A 25,472-nucleotide genomic window follows, 5' to 3' on the forward strand; every position below is an offset into this window, starting at 1 on the left:
AATAGATTTTAATATGCAACTTAGCCCTGAGTCTCCTACACTCAAGTTTGAGCAGGAATTTAGTTTTGAAGATTTAAAGGAATCTTTCCAGTTCTGTGATTCTATGATTCATGTGATCTTCAGGCCCAATTTAAACTAACATTCACCTGCCTTCAAGATAAAGTGTCCCCTAAAAGGTCATGATTATACCCATTCCACATTCAACCTTCCCCTTAAAAAAATAAAACAAAAATAAAACAGAGCTCTATTTTTCTCTATATCTGCAGAATAGTCCAAGGACCTGAAATCCCCTTTCACGTTTTATGAGTAGCTTTTCTGTTGCTTTAGCAATAGCCAAGGAATGACAACGTTGGCTGTTCAAAGGAATAATGACAAAGATAGATGATGATGATGATGATGATGATGATGATGATGATGATGATGATGAAGATGATGATGATGATGATGATGATGATGATGATGATGATGATCCATGGACACAAAAAGGGAGCAGACATTCAAGACAGGGGAATGGCAACAGGTCTGTGACATCTCTGTTGAGAGCACACATATGTGTGAGCTTCCCTGTATATTTGTGATTCCCTTTAACTACTAGTGTATCCTTTATGTTAAATAATTTAATCCACAAATTAATTTATTTAATATTGCTTATTCTATATAGATTATAAAATAGCAAAATATCAGTGAAGAAATTCTAGTATGAATGAGGAAAGCAAGCATAACTTAAAATGACCATTCTTCTTCTGAAGAGATTTATGTTGCCTGCTAGTAAAGGTGATACAAAGGCAGGGCAAACCTGCTCTTTGTTTGGGATGCATCATACTTTTGTTTCTAATCAGAAAACCAAAAAGCTAACCTAAAAATGACACATTTGTCCTGGAATGCTTGTATCCTATTAACCTCTTACACATGTGGAGGTTCTCCTGATTCCCTTAAAAAGGGGTGCTTTACATGTATTTGAATTCACTGCCAAATAGTTCTTGCACATAAACAATTACCGCTAATTTTAACCACATTGCTTCCTGTAAAAAGCATGCACAGGGGTGGCAGCATAGAAGAGGAGGTCCAGAAAGCAGTATCCCTAATCCTAACCCTAAGGGGCACAATCCATTATGCAGACTGTGGAACCCAATCTGATACATGGCTTCCAAAAAGTCAGCCTCAGCATGTTTAGTTTGACTTCCTCACAAGTAAATGCTGGAGATGAAGCGGTGCATTTGTGAGGAACAAACCTTGCATACTAGTGGGATCAGCTACATTCCCCAGGAGGCTTGCTGCAGAACAAATGTGTTGGAGAGTTGATGCACATTCAAAACCATCATAATGCCAAGCAATCTTCTGCTGGCGGATCAGTTATAAGACACCAGGTGAAGCCTTTTGCCCTTAGCCCCATGAAATTACCTGGCGAGGGAAATTGCATCCCTACTTCATCAGACACAAACAGCAAAGTGATCAACCCATGTCTGATGAGAAAGAGGAAGGCCACCAAAGGAGGCTTGCTTCCTGTCTACCCTTCTCTCCCCCATACTTTTAACAGGAAATTAGTCTTTTTCCTTTTCTTTTTTTTTCTTTTTTTGAGCAAAGATGGTACTCTCAACCTCACAGAGATTGAGGTAAGCCACAAGGTTGATGTCCCCTGACTGAAAAATAAAACTGGCTGCTAAACAAAACTCTGGTCTCCAGCAGCCAAAACAGGGTTCCAGAGATACAGTGACTATGACCAAATGGGAGGGGAAGTCCTGCAGTGGGGTCACTGGAGCACTTCAGGTTGCTAACTGCTCTCTGGCTCCTCCTCTAGGCATATCCAAATGTTTCCATAGAGAAGGCTGGTTCTGTTTTCTGAAGGAAAGCACTAGTTTCCTGTGAGATCAGCTGGATCCTGCTTCAAGCTGCCTCTGCAACTGGATGGCCACAAGATGAAGGCTTCAGTGTGAGGATACATCCTCAACAACAGTAAACAGGCCTTCTTGGAGCCAGAACAAGGAGAGTACTTGAATGACTCCATAGATGATTTTATTTTTCTTCCAAATTTCTTTCCTGATGCAACTTTTCTAAAAATAAGGAAAAAATACTAAGTCCACCTTATGCATTTTCCCTTTTAGGAGGTAGAAGATGAAGGGCAATGGAGCAATACTTGAGCCAATTCAGAGATCAACACATTGGAAGTATTAACCTTTTTAAAAGTCAAGAGAATCTTTCCCCATTAACCAATCATTTGGCCCTTCCTTTGGACATATATTTTTCTGATTCATTCTTCTTATGAATCTGTATATCATTCTGAATTGTGTGCCAATTCCAAATGTGTCACTGAAGCAGTCTTATAAAAGAGATAAATGAAAGCAATTGTATTGAATATTAGCAGCAAGGGGAAAATTAAATTGTAGGTGCATATATTTATTGTGCGTTTCCTGCTAGAATCTTCCAATTTTAACAAAAAAACCCACTTGCTTAGCAAAGTCAGTCGAAATTTTGTAAGTATTCATGGGCTGATCTTGGCATCAAGCTATTTTACTACTTTGGAATTTTTTTTAAAGGTCAGGTTTTGTCTTACGCACAGACTTGTAACTGGAATATCATCTTTAATTCTGACACACTCCATTAACTAAACATTTATACTGCATAATTATTAGATGTTAAGAAACTACCTTACCTCTGTCTGAAGTATGGCAGCTCTCTGTTCTTTGGCAGTAAGCGACTCTTTAAGCACTTCTATGTGTTGCTTGCAATCTGAATTCTGATTGCTAAGGGTTTCAAGCTTAGTTTGTAAGGCAAGAAGTTCCGATTCTTTCTTTGAAAGCTCTTGCTTCAGCTGGTCAATCTGCAATAGATGAAGGGGAAGAACAATTAATGTTAACCACCGCTGTACTTCCTTAGGGACAGTGGAGAAGCTGACAAAGCACATTTAATTACATTCACATGGATAGCTTACATTTAACTGATCAGCTTTGGGAGTATTATTCTTCATGATTTGAACAAGTTGGAGGCCACATACATTATGAAAGTAAAATATTCCAATATATTAATCATGGAAAAACTATAGCCACCTTCATGTATTAAGGGTATGAACAAAGCCCATTTACTGAGAGGAGAAACAAGACCACACAGCTCTCCAACTGCTCAATAGCCAACTGTGACGAATGGAGCTTGATCAGGGAAACCTACAAATGTAGAATCCTATAGACGTAAGCTTTCCCAACTCAAATATCTATGCTCAGCACATCAGGGGGGAAATGCCAAAAAGTTCTCCCTTTCAATCTTCTGTGCCATTAGTGCATAGAAATTGGAGGTCTTGTCCTGTGATGTCAGGCCCAGCCCAAGAACAACAGGGAAACAATCCAGCCAGGTTCAGTTCTTTATTGCTTATAGACAGAACCTTGGCAGGCTAAATCTGTACCATGCTAACCTAATAAATATACTCTGGGAGAACCTAGGGAGTGGCTATTTTAAGTCTCTTCTTCTTCTATGCTCCTGCTCTGGACTATGTTGCCTCTTGTCTCCTCCCTGGAATGTGCTCTCCTTCCTGAGAACCTGGATCTCTACTGCATTCCATCACATGTAAATTTATAGTAATACTGCTGCTTCTGTTCTAAGTGTGTATACATTTCTGATATAGAAGTTCCACAGCCAAATCAATGGAAGCCAATCACAGTACTATTGCCCTACTCCCACCCAAGACCCAATCACTGGTCATAACATGGAACAAGCTATTAAGCATTAGAACACTACAATAACCTAATCAGCCAATTAGGCCACCAAGTCCAACGTTCTGCTCAGTGCAGGAATCCAAATTAAAAGCATCCCAGAAAGATGGCTTTCTAGCCTTCACTTGAACATCTCCAGCGAAAGGGAGCTCACCTTCTCTCAGCAATTGGTTCCACTATCAAACTACATTTATTATTAGGACATTCTTTTAACATTCAGCTGGATCAGTACTATGAAATCAATGCAAGGCAAAGCAGCTCCCATGATAGTTTAGCAGGTATATGATCCATATGATTCCGCACTATCACCAACACTGCCTCTCAATACTCAAGTATTGGCTTTTCTAATAATAGCCTACACATGTGATTGTACTTTAAATGTAAAACTTCATATGTGGTTGGAACATCTGCATAAATATGTGATTTTCCTACTGTTTACAGTATTTCCCATATCGAAAACCATAACAAGAAAATGGAAATTGTCTGAATGGCACCACATGTACAGGAGCCATACACACACACACACACACACACACAATACTAATATGCGATAGTTAATGCACATGAGTCTGAGGAAAGGCCCAGGAAGAAGATTGCCTGAACTCAACACTTACAGTTAGCTCCCAGTCCCAATAGGGACTGGAAAAAACATCTTATCAGTACAGGTAATCCTCGACTTACAATAATTGGGACCGGAATTCTGTCATTAAGTGATGAGGTCGTTAAGTTAGTCACACCCAATTTTACTACCTATTTTGCCATGCTCGTTAAGTGAGTCACTGTGGCCATTAAGTGAATCTGGCTTCCCCCATTCACTTTGCTTGTCGGAAGTCCCCAGGGAAGGTTGCAAATGGTGATCACGTGACCCCAGGACACTGCAACCATTGTAAATACATGACAGTTGCCAAACGCCCAAATTGTGATCACGTGACTGCAGGGACACTGCGATGGTTGTAAGTGTGAGAACTGATCATAAGTCACTTTTTTCAGCACCACTGTAACTTTGAACAGTCATTAAATGAATGGTCATAAGTCAAGGACTAACAGTATCAATAATGTAAGGCAGCTTCCTATGATCTTAACACTGGTGAATTAATTTTACTCATGAATATCAATTGTGGTAATTGTGAAGGAAAACTCTGTTCAAAACCTATATAGATTTGCATTTTCACAATCATAATGAAGTTGACCCCAAGTTTTTGTTAAGGTTTTTTCAATATAAGGTTTTATCTTATGCAATAAAATATGCAGTTTGGGGAACAGCACAGAATTTCTGAATGTGATTGAAGCCATCCTTCTCCAGTTGCTAGATTTCATTCATTCTACAGCTACATTATGAGAATGGTGGAGGATTTAAAACTAAAGTGGTAGCCAACAAAATCTGGAATTGAATCGCAATTTATAGTGCTCAGCCCACATGTTCCAGATTAGTAAAGTACAATATTTATCAGCTGTAATACTACCAAGTCACATTAGAAGAAAATATTTCTTATAAATTCCATACTGTTTTTTCAGTTCACCATACGAAATGAATTCTTTCAGGATCAAATCCAAAAGGTATCTTATGCAATTATGTATATTTCCACATGTGGAACATCTATAGTAAAAAGCAAAGTCACATATCTATATCAGAACTATTATCCTGCTTGATTGTTCTGATCTTTTTTTATATAATAATTTATAAATATTATATATGAAGCACTAGGAATGAGGTCTCAGAGCACTTCTAGTACTCAGCCAAGTTCAAAATAAGGGAAGGCAGATCCTGCCCACAGAGAGATCATAGAAGAAAGGAACAACAAATTGGGATCAAACAGAATGCATAGCGATGAAAAAGAAGCATTCGCAAAAGAAATTATTAAAGGATATCATTGAACCATAACATTCGAATGCACATCATTTTAGAAAGGATTTTCTTTGAGAAGTAAAAATGGATAATGTCACCAAGGCATTGACCACAAAACTGACAACCCTTTATGTGTAACAACGGATATAGAGCCAAAATTGAAATTAAAAAAAATAAGGTGAGAGTAATATTACACAATACAAATAGAAAGAAAGTTGAAACCAATACATAGTGCAGCATGTGGTTTATATGAGTGCCAGATGGTTATCACACAACCTAATCTCTATCAAAGGATCTTCATTTTTTAATCTATTTTTTATCCATGATTCAACTCACCAAACCTGACCAATTGGTCAATGAATATGGAATCATTTTCACTTCAGGTATGCTACTGTATATATTTGTTTTATTAGCAACATGATTTGCAAGCTGGTAAAAAGTTTTGCCATCCACAAAATAAAGCATTTCAGATCTTCTCTGATGAATCTTTCCAGCTTCAAACAAGAGAAGATGCTAAAATTCTTTTTAACAAGCAGTGTTTCTTGTAATGTCTCACAAGGGATTGCAAATGGTAGATCTGGGGATGTAAAAAATATCATGTAAACTCTCTTGGATACTTTTTCCACTTAATTTTTTTCTTCATTGCCTGTCTGCAGATTTATTTATTTGCTGCTATTTGCAGGCCACTCCAATCAGCTGATTTTGAGAGGTGTGCAACTCCCCAATGAATTCTTAGGATTAAACACAGTACAAATCAAATTTAAAAACAAATTGCATGTTATAGTAATATAAATGCTAACATAAAATACATTAAGATGTTCCTTTCATAAACTACAGCTTTGGCACTCTAAACAAGATCAAGTAAAACAGCTCTGTCTTCCTCATTCTACCATGCTGGAATCTCATAGCACAATCTCACTCCAGAGAGGTCTCATATAAATTGATCTTGCACATGATGGTGTCAGCATGTCAAAGCAGGAAGAGAGCAATACTTTCTGCATTCATTCCAGATGGGCAAACTTTTAAAACCTTTTTCATCAGGAGCTCCCAAGATCTATCCTGCCCTTAGAAACTGGAACCAGGAGTACAGGCCTGATAAGGCTTAAGAAATTCATAACTGCTGCCTTATTGCTACCAGCTTTATTTAAGCGTTAATTGGCAATCAAACAGTGCTGTAGCTTTCTCCTCCAAACTTTGTCTTTTCTTGCAAGCTGTTTCTTGGCTTGGGTGTGCTTTGCTAACTCTGACCTCTTCTTGTCTTAGAGACATTAGCTTGCTATCCTGCTGCCTGGGAAAACAAGGCGAGGCCTTTATTTGACATCAGAGCAAAGAGCAATTGTGCAAGAGAGAACCACCTCAGTCACCTTCTATTTTTCAATTCTTGTCATTTCACCTAGATATTTGAGAATCTAGGAAGAGTGTGTTTGTTGTTAATGTCTTTGATTTTTATACTCTCCAAACCTTGATGTAGTCTTGTCTCCCAGGGAAGTTAGCAATGTTCCACAATAGACTACCTTTAGCAACCATACACTCCTCTTCCATTTAAATTGGAAAGGACTTATATAGTTATTTCTTAAATCCAAGCTTTTTTCTCCCAAAGAGCATTATAACACCTTGAGTTGTTGACCATGAAAGGAGCTTTGTTCGACTGTTTTCTATCAATCAGGACTTATATTTATCAGGCTTTCCTTATCAGTGATCTCAGGTTGGACAGATGGGGTATAATGAGATCTCCTTGCTGACAGCCTTATAAATATTGTTTCCACCTTGAAAGGTCCTGTGATGAATGGCAGAAGTAGTATCTTTTGCTACAAATCTCAATTGTCAGAAGAAGGACAGGGCTGCTGACAGCAGTTATGCAGGCTTTCATCAGAATGAGGCATGATTACCCAAGAGCTGATCAGATGGCTATGACAACCACATGCAAACATTTTGCTCTGATTCTCTGTATAACAGTGGGAGCATCTATTGCACTGAATCCCTTCTTCTCAAAATCATCATAATTTCCTCTTTATGTTAATAGAATTCCAATTAATATATGACCCTCAGAATTAAATGATCCATTGTGAGCCATATGGATAGTAATTCCTACTATCAAGGAAGTCTGTTTGTTTGGTCTGTTACTATATTTGTTTCTTTGTTTAAAATATTTGTACAGCCACCCATCTTACACAATATAAACCTGGGTGGTAGGCAACAATCAAAATAAGAGTTTTGATTATCAGACATATGAGACATCACTCGAACATTTTATGTCTGCATTTGCAGTCATTTCATTCTACTTGCATCATGTCTTAACTGCAGAGTTATAAATTGCCATTCTTCCTAACATTGAAAACAACTGATGGCTGTTGGTTGCAAACATGGAAAATCTCCCGAAGGACCACTGAACACTTTCCAGTCCCACAGGTGCCTTTGCTGTAATTACTCAGCAAGGAGAGATGGCCAAGAACTGATAACAGGAATGCCCTTGTCATGGTTTTTATTCAAGGGGACAAAAGTACTTGTTCTATGGCAATTTAATATGGTTTCCCCCAGGGAATGCCCTCAAAATGCAGCACATTTTTCACACTGGTTTGACATGGCTCTAACAAAGGTTGCCTCTGTACCTAGGATATAACATGGAAGCTTCTCTCACCAAGTAAATTACCAATGGAAGAAATCTATCTTGTTTACCAGGAGGTTTTCTTTACTAGTAGATACTCCTCTTCGGATCTTGTGTCGACACAGTAAAATCACCAATCTCCCTCAAAAATCAAAGTTTTAATAAGTCTTAGCAGCACATACCTTATTTTTCATGAACTTGGAATGACTCTTGTAAACCTCTATTTGTTTGATCTCTTCTTCTCGATCTTCTGTGTTCAGAACTCCATTTGTCTTCAGCATCTGTATTTCATCTTCGAGATCTCTGATATTACGTTCCAGTGAAGCTATTTTTGTGTCCTATTTTTTTGGAAAGAAAGTGTTGGTATGCAATTACTATACAAATTATTGATATGAAAAGCAGACATATGAATTGCGAATCAAGAGCAATAAACCTAAAGAACTATATTGGCACAAGGAACTGAAGCACTTTCTCATCTAAACAGCACTGGAGTAAACTCAGTAATAATTATGTAGCTGAAGAAAAATACACACATTATCGTCAAAATTTTCACTTGCCTAAAGCCACTAAACAGCCACTCTGAATACACTCTGAATAGAAAAGTAATAAATGAACATAAAATAAAATAAATATAAGAAAATGGACAAAAATTGCCAAGAAATCTGGGTCTAACTATACTTTTATTGTGCTGTGAGAAAGCTAAAGTTTACAACCTTTTTAAGACATCTGTTTCACTATCACTTCTGATATAAAAAGCTACAGTCTCTTCAAATAAGATAAAACGAGAATGGAGGAGATCCAAACCAAATGAAAGCCGCCATTATACCACACTTATTTCATTACTTTCTAACATGGAGCCAACTTAACGCATGAATGGAAATGTTTTAAAATTCCTTCAGCTTAGTGTATGGAATCTTTCCCTACCCGCTTGTACAATGCAGAAAAATAGGTATCCTGTTTCCAGCTGCTGTGAAATTAAGGGTGCTGGTTCCCGCTGTAACAGGCAGAAAGGGAAAGGAACATCTGTGCTTGGAAGGTGGGCAGAACAATTGGTGAATGTGTGACTAACTTGAGCCCTCTTCAGGCATTTGCCTGAGGACGTGAGCACTCCGTGGTTGCAAACGTTCTCTCTCCAGGCTCCATACATACAGCCAGGAGGTCCAAGAAAGAGCTGTATGAATGAGAGCACAGTGTTCTGCCCAATCCAAGTTCCAGATTTATTAACAAACATGACAGGCATTCCTTTGCAGTGCTCCTGGTGAAACACTGGGTGTGGGGCTAACCCCATCCTCTACCCATTTCCAAGCTCTCACGAACAAGGCTTGGTTGTGCAAATTTGGCAGGAAAGCTGAATTGATTTTGCTAGAGAGATCAAATCCCCTGGACAATACATAACAACAAAATCAAGAAAAGCAATGAGAAATAACAGGCAGGATTCAAGATTTCTGAGACAATGATATATGAAAAGAAAAGGATAGGAATAAAATGAAAACCAAAGTTTGCTGCTGACCCTATATTTGAGATTCATTTGAAGATTTTCAACCTACACACTGAAATGATTGATAAAAATGTAGCAGTTTAAACTTTTTCTAAAATTCCAGTAGCTTTGGGACCATCAGACTTTTAATTCAAAGACCTATCAGACTGCCCAACAGAGGCTGATCTCAGAAGCTCAACAGGGTTGGCTCTAGATAGTACTAGGATGTGGGATCACCTGGGAATTCCATGGCTTTTGTCTAGACTGGGAAATCAAAGAATAATGTGAGAAACTGGGGGGGGGGGGACCATTCAATTGTATTTCATTGGGCAGGACGGAATCATTTCTTCCCTGCCTTTTCCCAGAACTGAAGTAGGTAAAGCCATTTTTAAAAAGTATTTTCATTACTTCTCTACTTCCTCATTTAAAAAAAGGAAAGGAAATGCTTTTTCCAAAGAGCCATTTTACCCATGTGCTCTACAGTATTTAATGCTTTCTTAGGATCTAAACTGATACGCTGCACAACAGAACTTTCCTCTTCATAGCGCACTTGAAAGACCAGCATCTTCTAAAGAGTCTCTCTGGAGGACAGTAGATGTTAGGAGGCCAAAGTAGGAATAGGGAATTACACTACTTTGAACAGAAACTCCTTATGCGAACTGGGCCCTGAAAGTATATAGTGTCCCTGCATTTAAACCCAGTCCAAATTGCTTAGAAGCCTCCACATCGGGAGGGCATTGGAATGATTTAAGTGGTATTTGCATCAGTTCACATACAGGCAGGAATTTTAGAAAACACAAGTCCTTTATTTAAACAAGATTGCTTCCACCATCTTGTCTTCGGTATCCATATAGTTTTACTTCTATGCCACTGTGCCAGTAGCTAGTTTACCCCAATTTGTGTAACATAGCTGTCCATCCTGTCTGCTACTCTAGCTCTTCCATACAATTCTACAATTACATTCACAGCAAGAAGATCTCATGTGCAAGCAGATTTTTGCATGGGCAACTTTGAATCCAACCCATCATTTAACGAAAGGAAAAGGCACTCTGCCCAGGATTCAAGGTATTTAAAATTGACATTGATTTATTCAGAGAAATGTATTTTGGAGGAACTAAAAAGGTATAGAATAACTCGTCACTATCAGAGGTATGTATGTTCTACTGGAACATGCTGAACATACATAATGAATATATTGGAGGGAGGTAATGACTTTTTAAACCTATTGTCTGCTGCTTTGAGTTGTTTCGATTAAACAGCTCTATAAATTGAATACATTACTTAATTAATATATATGATAGGATCTTCTTGAACCCATCTCATAACCATATCTGGATCCCATGAGGCTAACAGACAACTGTCCCATACAAAACATTTGAACAAATGTTCTAAATGGCCTGATATACTACTACTACTACTACTACTACTACTAATACTAATACTACTACTACTACTTCTTCTTCTTCTTCATCATCATCATCATCATCTAGATTTGTTTTTAGCATGTGCTCATCTTTCTAATAAATATAGATGATAGCAGCCAAATAAAACATTCTATAATCAATAAGGTAATATTTTCTTTATTTAAAGGGCATGACATCTGAGTGATATAGTGCTGTAATACCTTACTTACATTTTTCTAGAGGAGCTCTCTGTGTAATTCTGAAGAGACTGATCACAAGTAGCTTTTAATGGGCAGTAATAGATAAAGTAATAAAAAAGAACCTTAGGATGCAATTTTGAGATCATTAGCTGTTTTAGAAATGTAGCCTAACCACTGGATCTTGAGGATCAACATTGGTTGGATCAACATTGCTTCTAGGTGTAATGATCTTCAAAAAGCAATCCTGTAAGCCCCTGCTTTCTTTTAAGCTCCTAAAACAGGCACAAAGATTTAAAACATTCAGGAAAAAACAGACTAAGCACCATAAGCTTTAGATGGGGAAGTTCTATATTATAAGAGAGCAAAAGCACGCAGAGCATTCACAAAAAGGGAGATTAAAGGAAAATCTCATGTGGAGTGCATTTGCAGTCTATCCGTGTTTTAGGAGAGGTCTAATAAACTAAAATTCTTACACAAGCAAACATCTAAATATGCACAAGAAACAAATATACAAATGTGTATGTATGTATGTACTGTATGTGTAATAATTAATGTTATCTCTGAATATTTTTGACATGTAATTTACATCATGCATGGCATTTTAAAATATATTCCTGAATTGTATGTTTAGAAACTTCATGTCTTACTTCAGAGGTTTGGTTTAGGGAAAACCTCCATCTTGTTTTTCACTTGAGAAACTTCCATTGTTGCAAAAGGAAGTTTTAATTTTCCAAATGTAACTTTATCTCATAAAGTTATCTTCTTTCTCAGATTAATGAATGGCAAGTTTACTCAGGAAACTTGTCATCATGGGCCATCTTGGAATCAGCATTCTTGGCATATCTGATTGCCTTGGAAAATACTGTATACAATTCCCCATCCTTCTGTATTAGGTAGCCAAGGGGGTGTGAGGTATAAGAACTCTAGTTCGATCATACTAAATTAAAAAAGGGTAGGAAATCAAAAATTTAAAAATAGAAAGGCATTTCTTCTATTGGAAAACCTGGCGCAGTGGGGAATATATATTTTAGATTATTTAACAGAATTCAATTAAGATTTTTTATTATTTGAGTTGTAATGTAAATATAATTTGCCAGAATTAAAATCTTAATTAAAATATCTTTTGAAAACTAGATATAGGCCAGCAGCCCAACAGGCTTCAGGATTCTCTCTCCCAGTAGAGGATTTAACAAATATTTAGAAATGATTGCTAGAATACAGGTAGTCCTCACTTAATGACCACAATAGGGACTGGAGAATTGGTTGTTAAGTGGGGTGGTCATTAAGTGAGTCACCATGTGACTGGACCTGATTTTACAACCACTTTTACGATGGTCGTTAAGCAAATCATATATCATTAAGTGAATCACGTGGTTGTTAAGCGAATCCAGCTTCCCCAATGGACTTTTTTGCCAGAATTCATTTAACAACCATGTGATTCGCTAATGACCATTGTAAAAAAGGTCACAAATTGTGATCACGTGACTTTGGGGGGGTGCAATGGTTTGCAATTGTTGAAAGTGTGAGTACAGGTTGTAAATCACTTTTTCTGAGGCCATCGTAACTTTGAACAATCATTAAATGAACAGTCATTAAGCAAGGACTACCTGTATATTATAGTAGGTGTTCAACACTATATACAGACCTGGACTAAAGAATTAGAATGTCTCATACTTAGACATCAGTAGCAAACCAATTTGGCATAATCGTATCAAATTTCTATAGATTTAAATTGTGATTAATGAAAGAAAAATTATTTGGGAGACCTATGTGGCTTTTTAGAAAGAAATTAATGGATTCAACTAGTTGATGTGGTGCTCAGAATGCAACAATGATTCATATGATGCACTCTTCTCCTATGAAGGCTTTCTTCTGGGCAGAAGCTATTTCACAAATTAATTTTGTTCTGGAAGACTCATTGGTTTGTGAAGGATTATTTTCCCTTGAACTTTGTATGAACTGCTTGGAAATTAACAAGAGGACAACCAGAAACGGATATTTTATGATTACCAGAATATTGATTCTAAAAGGCTGGAAGGATACTCATTCCTTCTAAAGAATTTGCATCTCTTTCTATATTTGAACAAGAACTTTACTGCCAGAAGTGCTATCCAGAGGACTATTTCGATATTTGGAGTGCATATACTAGTTTATATGCACGTCTCATTATTTTTGGTGGTTAAGTAAATTTATTTAAATATTATGACATGAATACATATTAAAACTAATATGGCTTGATATGTAAAAGATGTGTGTTTTTGTGGGTTCTTTCTTTTTGCATTTAATAAAAACTTAAAAATAAGAAACCATATATCATTATAATTATTATATCATTATAATTATTATATATTATAATTGTGTAATTCTGATATATAAATATAATTATAATATATTATATTACACATCAGAAGGACACCCTGGCTAGTAACTTCTTATAGAAAGGCCTTTTCTGTCTATTCAGGCTAAAATGTCCATCAGGCTTTTGCAGAAATGCAAGGAGCAGGACAGCAGGGAAGACGTTTCCTCAGCAATAAGGATTCAAAGTAGCTTTTTATTCTACTCTATGCGGAAGACTTGCTAAGTTATTATGTAGGACAGTGTTGTCCAAACTTGGCCACTTTAAGATGAGTGGACTTCAACTCCCAGAATTCCCCAGCCAGCCATACTGGCTGGGGAATTCTGGGAGTTGAAGTCCACTCATCTTAAAGTGGCCAAGTTTGGACAACACTGATGTAGGATAAAGATTTAACTAATGTAGGATAAAGATTTAACTAAACTAAACTTTAATGTAGGATAAATTTAATGTAGGATAAAGATTTAACTAAACTAAACTAAAATTAATTTAACAGGTCCATGAGGAACCAAAACTAAACATGACTACAAGAGCAGGACGTGCAGGTGTTTTACTGGAAGTCAGGTGACATCCCCACTTGTATAGGCCAAGTGAGGGTTTATGAATCCCATGTGGTAGGAGCTCTGACCACTGACATTTGCCACTGACTTTTGGTTGCCACTGACATTTACTCTGAATCATATATGGTGATGGTGTCCACACTTGATGAAAAGAGGGCTTTTTTGCTAGAGAAAATTATGGAGGTTCAGGAGAGTTCAGTGGGTGCTGGGAAATTCAAGTGTTGTAGGAAAAACTTGGTTTTGTGGAAAACTTAAAATGTAATATATTTTTGTGTAGTTGGTAATTTGTAATGTCATGTTTCTTATAAGTTGCTGTATGTTTTAATTAGCAAATACCTTTTGTTTTCCTCTAACTGTATTTGAGCCATTTCATACAGAGGGCAAGTGCGTCATATGACCCCCAAATTTTATGCACAGCACTAATTATGATACTGTACTATATGCAGCTGTCCTGATCAGGTGAATTTATGTATTTTCCGCTCCAAATTCCTCTTCTAAGTAAATATGTTCCTACTGCAACTGTGAAACGATCTAGAAATTAATGTTAAAACTAGAGATAGAAGAGGCTAATACAAAGAAAAAGCTATGCAGTACACACTACACACTCAGAGTTCAGCAGCGGTGCTGTAACATACCTGAAATACCACAGCAGGATCAATACATAAAGATGGTTGTGTCTGCAAGAAGCAAGGGTAAACCACAAAACATTTCATTCACTTAAGAATTTTGGATACACTTACTTCCTGTCCTGCAATATAAAACCCAGTTTTTATATTGCTATTTTTGTTTTTGAATCTTTACACGCCTTCATTAGAAAAGTTGGTAACAATTTCTTAAAATGAGACTACTTTGTTTCCCTGACTGCATAAACAGCGTACAACTCTTGTCTTACCTCATCTCCTCTGTACTTGGGCTTCAAAAAGGCACCAAAATGAAATGAAGTGTTGAATAACAATGCAACTTATCCTGTAAAGACTTTGCTATAGCTTGTATACTATTATGGATTTAGAAATGACAGGTCTTTCAGCCAGAATGTGCAGTGATATCCAAGCTCATGGTTGAAGTAGAGCTACCCCAATCATTTTATAGAGGTGCACCTGCTGATATTACTGTATGTCTAATGAGTGTACACAGAAGAGAAAAAAAATGGCGGGGGGGGGCGGAATAAAGGGAGACCAAGAGCAATCAAGCAAGCACAGGTACTCATGGAGGAATCTCCCCTTCCATTTTATTTCCTATCCTATCCAGAGTCGGTACTCATTTGCATTTGAACACTATACGTTCAAAACAGTTCCATGTGCATCTGTCTTTTAATTTATACTAGACAACCCATGACCCTTTGGGTCATTGTTTCAGATATTTCCTTACCTAAACAGAGAAACAGAATGACCAAGAGCAAAAAACCAGTGGGAGTGGGAGCGACTTATGACTTGCTGCCGGCTTCCCTGTTGACTTTGCTTGTGGGAAGCTGGCAGGGAGCATCAGAAATCTCCCCCCCCCCTCCCTTTCTTCCTTTCTTCCTATTTTTCTTCTGCCCTCACAAATGCTATACCAACAGGAGATGTTTGGAATACTGGAAATTGTTTGAAAATATATCAGGCAGGGACTGTGACTCCTAAATCCATAAGAGCATATGAGCAAAGTCCTTACAGTTATGTTGTGTAAATATTAAACCTTTCATTTGCTAAAGTTTGAAGTATAACTGGAAATCAGAATGAGCTTAATAACCCAAACTCATGCTCAAGTTTAGATGGCAGGTAGGTAGGTAAGTAGGTAGGTAGATGGGTAGGTACGTACTACAGGTAGTTGATAGACAGGAGGTGAAATAGCCTTTCCAAAGGCTATTTGCATTCTTGAAATTTAGCTGTCTGGGAGTGCAGGGAAATGCTTCCTGAAACTGGATCAGATGCCCTGCTTTACATACTGTATGTGATCTTACCTTAGACTTGTGAGCTTATATATCATTTCAATGAGAATCCTAGTAAGTAATATTTTGCCTTGTCTTAAGTATACTATTCTTATTGTTAACATCAGAACGTTAACAATACACATGGCTACTGAGCTTTCAGAAAGATGTGCTGACTTCAGAGAGCCTTCAGAAAGGCAGTGCAGCTTTCTGAACTTTCCCAACTTTATGGCCTTTTTGCTGAAAATGGAAAAAAATGAACTGGTGATTTATGGACTGATTATTAGAAAGGGTAAAATATGGGAAGAAGGGAATCATGATGTAATTTAAAGAGGGAGGACAGATGATAAATGTATTTATAACTGCTTTAAAGAAGATCAGAAGCCACTTCTTTATACTTTTTTCCTTTTTTTCCTTTTTTTCCTTTTTCTCTCTTTTTCTTTTCTTGATTCACCAGTTTTCTTTACTCTTTTTCTTAAATTTGTATTATCTTTACTATTGTATAAAATTCTATTGTATAAAATTCTTCAATAAAAATTTATTTAAAAAAAAAGGAAACAAAATACTGCTGTTTTGTCAAAAGCAAAATCATATTTCAGGGCATTATTTTTATGACCCCTATGTCGATAGCACCTCTTCAACCACAGACCTTTTCGTAATGATTAACAGAAGTAGGAAGGGATATCATTATTGAAATCAACATATAACTTACTGCCATGTGATCAGACCTGAAAGTTTCAATCTTACTCAGTATCCATCTAGCTAAACATGGGATAACTTGGTTCATAATTTATGGATGTAATAAAACGGCAAGGCCTATATTCAGGACAACAAAAGTGAACATGATAAAGAATGGAGAATAATTTACCTTGTTTGATACCATTTTAAATGACAAAAGAATGATTAATATAAAGAAAAACACCACCTTCCTTCAAAAAAAAAATCTGCAAAATATTTGCTAACAATGTATCAAAAGCAAGTTGTTTAGAAAAACAGCTATATCTGTCAAGCAAACAGAATAGGAAAATTGCATTTGTTGGGAAAAGAGTGCAAAATGTTAAGATGGTCTCTTTAGGGGAAACAATATATATAATCCTTGTATCTTAGACATTTGTCACATATACAAATTTGATTGACACTCATTGGGACACAAGTGGTGTGATTGCAATGTGACATGCACACATACTGCACAAATCCATGTATTCTCTACAATAAAAGCAAGGGACAATTCCATGATCAATCTAACAAGCATTCACTGCAGCCATTCTCGTAAATGGAATGAACATGAGCAAACATTCACACTTCATACCTTCATCTCTATGACTGTTTGAAGAGCTTTTGTCTTTGCTGGCTCAGGCTGAAGTTGTGTCCTTCGGTGCAGTTCCTGTGGAGGGACACGATAAAAGTAAGCCTGACGACTCATCTTTCCATGATTTGGTCTATAAAGCAGATTTTGATTTTGATTTTTTTTTTACATCTCACAGCAGAATTCAAAGTTCAGGCCTACAAGAGCTGAAATGCTACAGGTACAGGTACAGGTACATCACTGCCCACAGATCCTTCTTGCATCTCTACAGCCTGTATCTTATGTTACAGGCAAAGCTCCAAACACACGTGCTATTTTAGAACTCTTTCTCAATAATTAATGTCCGTAGTCACAAAGGCAGCATGTTGCATTTGGACGAAGAGAGATTATGATACCTCTCTGCCCAGGCATCGAATAATCAGTCTTTCAATTGCAGTACATTATGTTACTAATTAAAACACACAGAGAGAGGGAAAGACGGAGAGAGAGAAGGAATGAAAAAAATGTCGTTTAAAATCTTCTGTTCATCTTTGCTACACTGTTTTTCCCTGATATTTGAGTCAACTCATTTACAGACATTACATTCAGATTTGACATTTCCGGAAGAGTAATTATATAGTAAGTTGATGCAGAACTGTCAAATGCAGGTTTTGTATGTTGGTTCATCTTTTCTTTCATGGTTTGACGTTTTACAGAATTTGCATTTCACTCCTTAGGAAATTTACTTCCAAGTTAGTCCCAACCATTTCAACAAGATTCATTTGTAAGTTAACAGACTTAAGAAGCAGAGTGTTGATGAATAGATTAACACATGATGCAAGATATCTGTACTACGTAAAAGATTAAACAGAAAATGGACTTATGGCAAAATATACTAGGAAGTTCTCCTCTTCAAACCAAATTGAATGAAATAGAAATTACACGAGACATTTCCCTTGCATTTCAGTACAGCTCTGGAAGAACTTTCTAGTCTCAGGAATGATGTCTGCAGCATTCAGAGGAACATTTGATACTTTGCCTATTGTTGCATCCTAATATGGGAGTCCTGGCCTTCATGCTAAACAGTAGTATGAACTGACTTAAACAGTTAATTATAAATATTTTTCTAAGCCCTCCCTGCCCCACGTCGTTGAATCCTGAAACTCACAAAAATATGGAATTTTCAGAGGGGGAGCTGTTATTGTTCTGGCAGTAAAAGCCACAGAGCATCATCATACTTTGAAAACTGGCATGTATTACTACCTAAAATTGTACAGTTCCCAGTCCAGTTCATCTATAACACACAGTCATAGAATCACAGAACTAGAAATAACCATGCGGACTGAATTGGGCTCCTCTGCTTGGTGACAGAACCTACATCAATTAGTTGTCCAGCCTCTGCTTGAACACATATAGTGAAGGGGAGCCCATAACTCATCCTGCTAAAGAGTTTCACTGTCAGACAGCTCTTACTGGTAGGATATTTTTCCTTACTAGAAGTCCTGTGAAAGAAGCATAATGCCAAAGATGTGGCAGAAGAAAGAAGGGGAAATAGTAAAGGACAAATAGAAACAATACAAATTACCTGTAGACAGTGGCAGTCAATAAAATAATAGTTGTGATACAGTATAGACAATATTGCATTGATCAGCTGGTTAACTTCTGTGTTATAATGGGAAGCCTTGATCTCTTTTTAATCTGTGATCAAACTGAGCAATCCCAACTGACTGTCAAGGATGGATAAGTCCTTATTATACTGTAGCTTCCTTGCTGCAAGCAGAACGGCCTAAGGACTACGATTCACTTTTTGTTCCTTTCTGGGAGGTGAGGACAGGCAAGACAACAAGGAGTGTTTCCTTCTTCTAAGTAACAAATGCAAAGAGTCATCAAACTGCACTTAAATGTGGTACCTCTCTCTCCCCTTGGCCAACATAGTTTGACCCTTCCATTTCAGGAGGTGATTAGATCAGCTGTTAGACCTTGATAGAAAGAAACTACAAAAAATATTAATAAAGTTAAGCCCCTTTGAAAAACCAGTTCTCCTCCTTAGGAGATAAGACCCTTTAGGAGGTTTGGCTGAAAAGCAGGGTAAAACTAGAAAGCTAGATAAACTGAATAGATTTGTTTATCCAAAAGCATGGCTTGGGTTTAAAAATACCATTTCTACCACTTCAGGAAAGGTCTCTCTTTCCTCAGCTGACGTGATAAAGGAGACTTCTCAGGTCAGGAGCATTTTTCTCCTCAGCAGGGTCTTTTTTCAAGACTTCAGAATATAACAAGCCATACTATGAAAAGCAATAATGTTGATGTAACTGGCTGGCCTGTCAAAAATACTCACAAATTGATCTGATTTCAGCAGATACAGAGGTGATGGAAATATTTTCTTGATTTATTTTCCATTATGGCGACAACTTCTTAGTCATCAGTCAACAACTACAAGTCTTGTTTTGCTTTGTTTTTGAGAATGAGATGGCCTTGACTGTCTTCCTTGTCAGGGAAAGATCTGCTTATGGACTGAATGTGTGAAATTCTCCCTCACCTTGTTTTCCACATCAGATCAGGTTCTTTCCTAAGCTCCATGGCAACAACCAAGTGGCTTTTACAATATCATATTCCTAATGGATTTGTCTATTGTTCTGAAGTATTTTAAATACTTCAAATGCAATTCCAAAATCTCTGTTTAAAAAGATTTCTGAATTACCCTTTTCTCTTTATTACTTGAAGCTCTAAAGCCCATGTAAGAAAAAAATACACATCAGCTAGGCTTCAGGGACTCAAATTCTGTCATTAAAGGCAGGAATACATATGCGGTGCTTGGAAGTTGGCTTTCAAATAACAGGTATATGTCAAAGAGTTCACAATCCCCTCCAAGGTACATGGGGAGGGGGAAGGGGATTTAACTCTTTCCATACTGCGCTGTTAGCAAAAATTGCCATTCAGAAGCAGTTATGAAAGGGAAGTTGCCATCAAAGCTCTCCTTTCAGGCTAATAGCTCAGGGATCAATTTTCATAGAAAGTGAAATGAAAAAGAAACATATTTTAAAAATACAACTCTCTTATCACAATCCTAAGGGGAAGTTATCTCAGTTGTTGTTAAGAAAACATAATGCAAACATGGATTTAATGTCATGCCTACTTTGTTTCTACTTTGGCTGCAATTTTTTACACATTTACAAGTATATAAATTCCATTGAACAAAGCAGAACATAGTTTCGGGTAAATGTACATAGGATTGCTGCCTATCTATCTATCTATCATCTATCAATATGGTAGCATTTTTTTAAAAAATCATCTAAATTTCCACTGAAACTTGAAGGGTTTAAAAGTGCGTAACTCTACAAATGTTATTCTTACTCTGCTAAGTCTAAATGCCAAATCAGATATTATATTAAATTCAGGGAATGGAAGTGACTCACCATTTTTGGTAATCCCTACATTTTAGAATATTACCCAACTTAGAGTAGGAACTGCATCAGTTGAGAGAGTTTAAACATGAATGCAGAATTTGCCATTTTTTATTATATCAGAGTTGTGGAATGGGAAAGGAGAAAATCTGGCCAAAAAGCAATCTTGCCAGGATCTCAACAAGTATCAAGTTAGTTTTAAAACTGAATAGTCCCCAACGGGTACTTAGAATGAAATTGGCATATGAACTGGGTATCATCCATCACCCTTGGAAAATGGATCGCCTGAACTTCCACCCCTTTTGTCAAAGATATATCTGCTGCCAGAGATGAGTATTCCTAAATGTCTATCACATGCCTCATTATATTTCTCCTGTTTGCAATGTAAATCAAACTTACTTAAAAATGTTTCCTTCCTATTCCTTCTGGTAAAATGCAATAGACAGTGGCATTCTGGAGGAGATCAGAAAATGACTTACAGTTTATTGTTCTGTCCCTTCCAACCCTTCCAATGCATCTGCTACAATCTGAGCCCTTGAGAAAAATCTGCACTCTTCATTTTAATGAATATTCAAGTAATAGGAGAATGAGGGCATTTTTTTTTTCTTCAGTCCTAGGATTTTGGAAGAGTTCCTACTTGAAATAAGATGCATACAAGTTTTGTTGCATCCTGACCCATTTGAAAGTAAGACTGTCTGCCAGGCAGGTTTTGTGTAAAAGTCTCCCCTTATTGTCTCAGATTGCAGGGTAGCATATGGATGTTACACTCAGCCCGCTAACAAATCTGGACCCATCCATCTGGGGAGTCTAGTGCAATTAGAATTTCAGTCTTTAAAGCTGACATCTGAAGACTTATGATAAAGACCAGAACATCAGTATTTGGGTGACCAACTTACAGGAAGGGCTATGTCTGAAGTTACAAATATGCCTACATCTTTATTGGTATTGCCTCATGCATTGCTATTAATATTTAAGCTAAAGAAGATGACATTTGCAAGCACTAAGATTTTCAGTTCATGGCACACCACTCCTCTTCCAATTAATGCAAGTCTAACTGCTTGATTTCCTAATTTTTTTCTAGGGATGTTTTCACTGTTACTGAACTAGAATCATTAAGCAATGCAAAGAATACAGACACACAACATTCTCAATACTATCTTTTGCTAATCCACCAGCTGATGTTTTCCTCCAAGAGTCTGAGTTCTCTTTTCCCTCATTTATCAATATTGTTCCATTCACTTCCAGATTAAAAAAACTTAAACAGTAAAGATGGTGGCATATGAAGAAGCAACAGAAGAACTGTGATCTCTTCTTGTTATTACTTGTTGCTATTACTAGCTGGATTTGCACTTCCTCTCTGTTCAGAGTGATTGTCCTGTAAGGAAGAGGAACAGGAATATCTGCCGTGGGGACAATTGTGTAATCTGAGCATCCCTCAGAAGACCATTTCCATCAGTACACAGTGGGGTAAGGGAGCAAGTGACCACAATGCATGACAATGCAATTTTCCCCGGATTCCCATAATGCAGTTGAGCATCAGCTTGAATTGTTTTATTAAAAAAATTGATTATAATAGTAAAATCTAACACAAACTAAATTTAAAGAAAGAAAAGAGAATAGAAAAGAGTAAAAAATGCAAGGAAAAAGAAAAGAGAGAAAAGTAAGAATGTACTGAAGAACGAAAAAAGAAGTATATAAAGAAGTGAATTCCAACCTTCATCACAAGTATAAACAAACTGAGTAACCCTTCACCCTCTCTAAAATTACAAAGATTTATCTCTTCATCCCATATCCCATCTCTTATCTATAAAAAAATCCATAAAGCATCATCTTTTCAGTCCTGGTGTCAGCAGAAAGTCCCTAAAGGGTAGCCAGAAATAACAACATATCTTATTTTAACCTTGATCAAGTACACCAACTTTATATTCCTTCCTTTTACTTCTAAGATTCTTAATCTTTAGTTCGTTCAAATATTGTCATAGGATTTGATTTCTATTCATTTCTTCTTTGCCCCATCGCACAGAGTTCTTCAAGGTTTTAACAAGCCTCTTTTGTAAATCCAGTAGGAAAAAATTATCCAGGTCACTCTCTTGGTTTTTCATTTGTATTTCCCTTTTAAATTTTAAAACCTCAGCCAATTTCTTTGTTAGATCCAGTGAAACATCCTTTTCTAAGTCATTCTCTTGGCCTCTCAGTTGTAAATCCACTTTCAATATTATCTCTATCTTGTCAGATAAAATTTGTTCTACATCTGACATTTCTTTACTAACATCTTTTGGACACAGTCTATCCATAGAAACAGACATTATTACTGACATTGTTGATATTGTGGCTACTATTTTCTGATTCCATTCTTCAAAAGTCTTCTTCAGTATTTTTACTGCCATAATGTTTTGCACCAACTTCCAGGCCTGGAAATCTTCAGTCCCCTCTAGTATCCAGTTTTTGAAATCATGAAATTATTTATCTATGTTACATCTTGTAAAAACCAAAACAGGATCTATTTTCTACGAGAAGTTGTTTGTACTTTATAATTAATTCCAAAATATTATGGTAAAAGGTTCAATATTCCAATTTTATCTCGACCCTTAGTCTGTTTATAACTTAAAATCCAAATCTTACTTAGCTTTTTCCTGTGTATTTCAGATTCTTTGAATTCTTAAGCTTATGATTAAAATTTTCTTTCATTCAGGATTAAAGGCAGATTCACCTGGAGTTTTCAAACCTGTTATGCCGAAGGTCTCTAATAGCTTAGAGGTAGTTAATGAGCAATTTCTGAAAGTGATTAGAAAGTGAGGTTTGTGAACTTAAAGTCCTTTAAAAGTCTCCACCATGGTTGCAAGCAAGATGGCTGATTCGGTCATCTCCCGGCACACAAACCCACAGAAAACCATTATCCTGAAGTCTCCTCATGAGCAGTAGCCATCTGGGGCACATGTGGGCAAACTCCTTTCCTCTCTTTATCCGGAGATGTTCCAAGGAACCAGTCTACTCACTGGTTCCTTGGTCTATGCCACTTTCGCAAAAATGACTTCAATTCACCAAACCTCCCCCAGAGGTCGAGCATCAGCTTGAATTGTTGATGACCCCTTCAATCCAAGACCACCCTCCTCCTAATCATGTGACCCACAGCACAGCTTATGTAATCTACCCTGTACTTTCCAATACATGCATATAGACAAACATATGGCTACTGTGGATAAAGGGATTGGAAAGAACTCCAGAAGTCATGCTGTGCATATTTTCCCTACCTTGTTTATGTTTAAGTAAGCTGCTCAATAGATACTTCCACCTGATACTCCAGATCAGAACGTAAATTAGGGCTGTGCAGTACTTTAGATTCAATCTCCAAAAAGTGCTTTGCAGTGCATGGCACTACAAACATAGCACCTATTTTCAACCCTTTAAACCAGTTGTGCCTTTTCCCAGGATCAAGAGCACTGAAGCACCTTTGGAAATCAAATCCAAAGCACTGCACATCCCTACTATAAATGTTAAACATAGGATTTCAGCATCACTACAATATAGATTGTTTTGCTGCTTATCCTAGTAAAATATATTACATTATCCTTTCAATATATCGTTTGAATATCCCTTCAAAAGTACCCATTAAAATGGTGGAAAGGTATAGGTTCTGCTGGTATAATTCTATTTATAACTACTGAAATGCCACATTGTCCCAGACATGTCTCAGATGGAAGCAAACAAAAATTTGGCGGCAGATCAGTGCCAACCCACAGACAGCTGGGAAGAAAATTAAATACTGAGTCAGATGCAAAAGACAAAAGAAGATTCAGGAAGAATGATCATAGCATATCTTTCAAAGCAGAAATAAGCAAACTGGTGTTTTCGGGATGTATTTGATTACAGGTCCCACAATCCTAGGCCATCTTGCTTTAGTTTTTCATGAAAGCCTTTTGTGAGAGAGAGAAACAAATTCCAGGAAGAAATTCTATAGGTACGTGACATCTGTCAACCCTACCATTATGGTGCACTGCGAAGTGGTGGATCAGAGCAGGGCAACCAATTAGGCCAAGCCCTCACCTGCAGCCTTAGCGATCTGCCATCTGGTAGAGCCACTTCACTGTATCCTAAGCCATGTGGTTCTCCATGTTGGTGCCCCATAAACCACCCTCTAGTAATTGTTTTGAGAAGGTCTTGTGCCACAATTGAACATGAATGCCTAAGTACTAAACTAGAGTCTGGATTAAGGAATGCAGATCCTTGGACCTAACTATCCAAGTACATCCCATATCAACTTGAACATTTTAAAATATTTTCTGCCAAAATTCTTACGTACTTTCTCCATTATTAGTTCAAAGATCTTCTACAAGGGAGAGAGCTATCTTGATCTTGGCACTTGGAAATGGGATGCCCTTCCTGAGGAGATTCACAAAAATTTTATTAACCCAAGCAATTTAACAATTCTTACTCATTGTAAGTCTATTTTATATTTTTTGCTGCTGTCCTTTTTGTTGCTCTTTCCTTGTTCTGTCATTTTTACATTTTGTTTGTAAAACCACATTTCATATGATTCAGGTGGTATAATGGGCTGAGGATCTAGGAGGTATAATGCTCCCTCAAACCTCCATCACTAAGCAGCTGCTCTGACAGCCTTAGTCTCTTTCTTCAACTCTGTACTCATGAATATAATCACCCTCAGGAGCTAACTCTAAACTTGGGATTTAGTTTTCAGAACTTGGGATAGTTTTTAGAACTAAACGCAGGATCA

The 25,472-nt window shown here is 37.1% G+C and overlaps 1 protein-coding gene across 4 annotated transcripts in view; it reads right to left on the bottom strand.

Moving 5' to 3' along the window:
- ERC2 (ELKS/RAB6-interacting/CAST family member 2) overlaps positions 1–25,472 on the bottom strand; it is a 443,048-nt gene that overhangs the window by 277,078 nt on the left and 140,498 nt on the right. For 3 of the 4 annotated variants that reach the window (XM_088134787.1, XM_088134788.1, XM_088134786.1), the window contains 3 exons: positions 17,361–17,435; positions 8,335–8,490; positions 2,651–2,818 (listed from right to left, as the gene is read on the bottom strand). In XM_088134787.1, the coding sequence (XP_087990913.1) occupies positions 2,651–2,818; positions 8,335–8,490; positions 17,361–17,435 (399 nt within the window). Of the gene's footprint in view, positions 1–2,650; positions 2,819–8,334; positions 8,491–14,780; positions 14,823–17,360; positions 17,436–25,472 lie in introns of all 4 variants that reach the window. The other variant, XM_088134785.1, reaches the window with a different exon arrangement.

This window comes from Python bivittatus, unplaced genomic scaffold (assembly GCF_059951505.1).
Source record: "Python bivittatus isolate LINGU-HERP-01145 unplaced genomic scaffold, Pbiv_v1 ctg000080_np1212, whole genome shotgun sequence".
NCBI lineage: Eukaryota > Metazoa > Chordata > Lepidosauria > Squamata > Pythonidae > Python > Python bivittatus.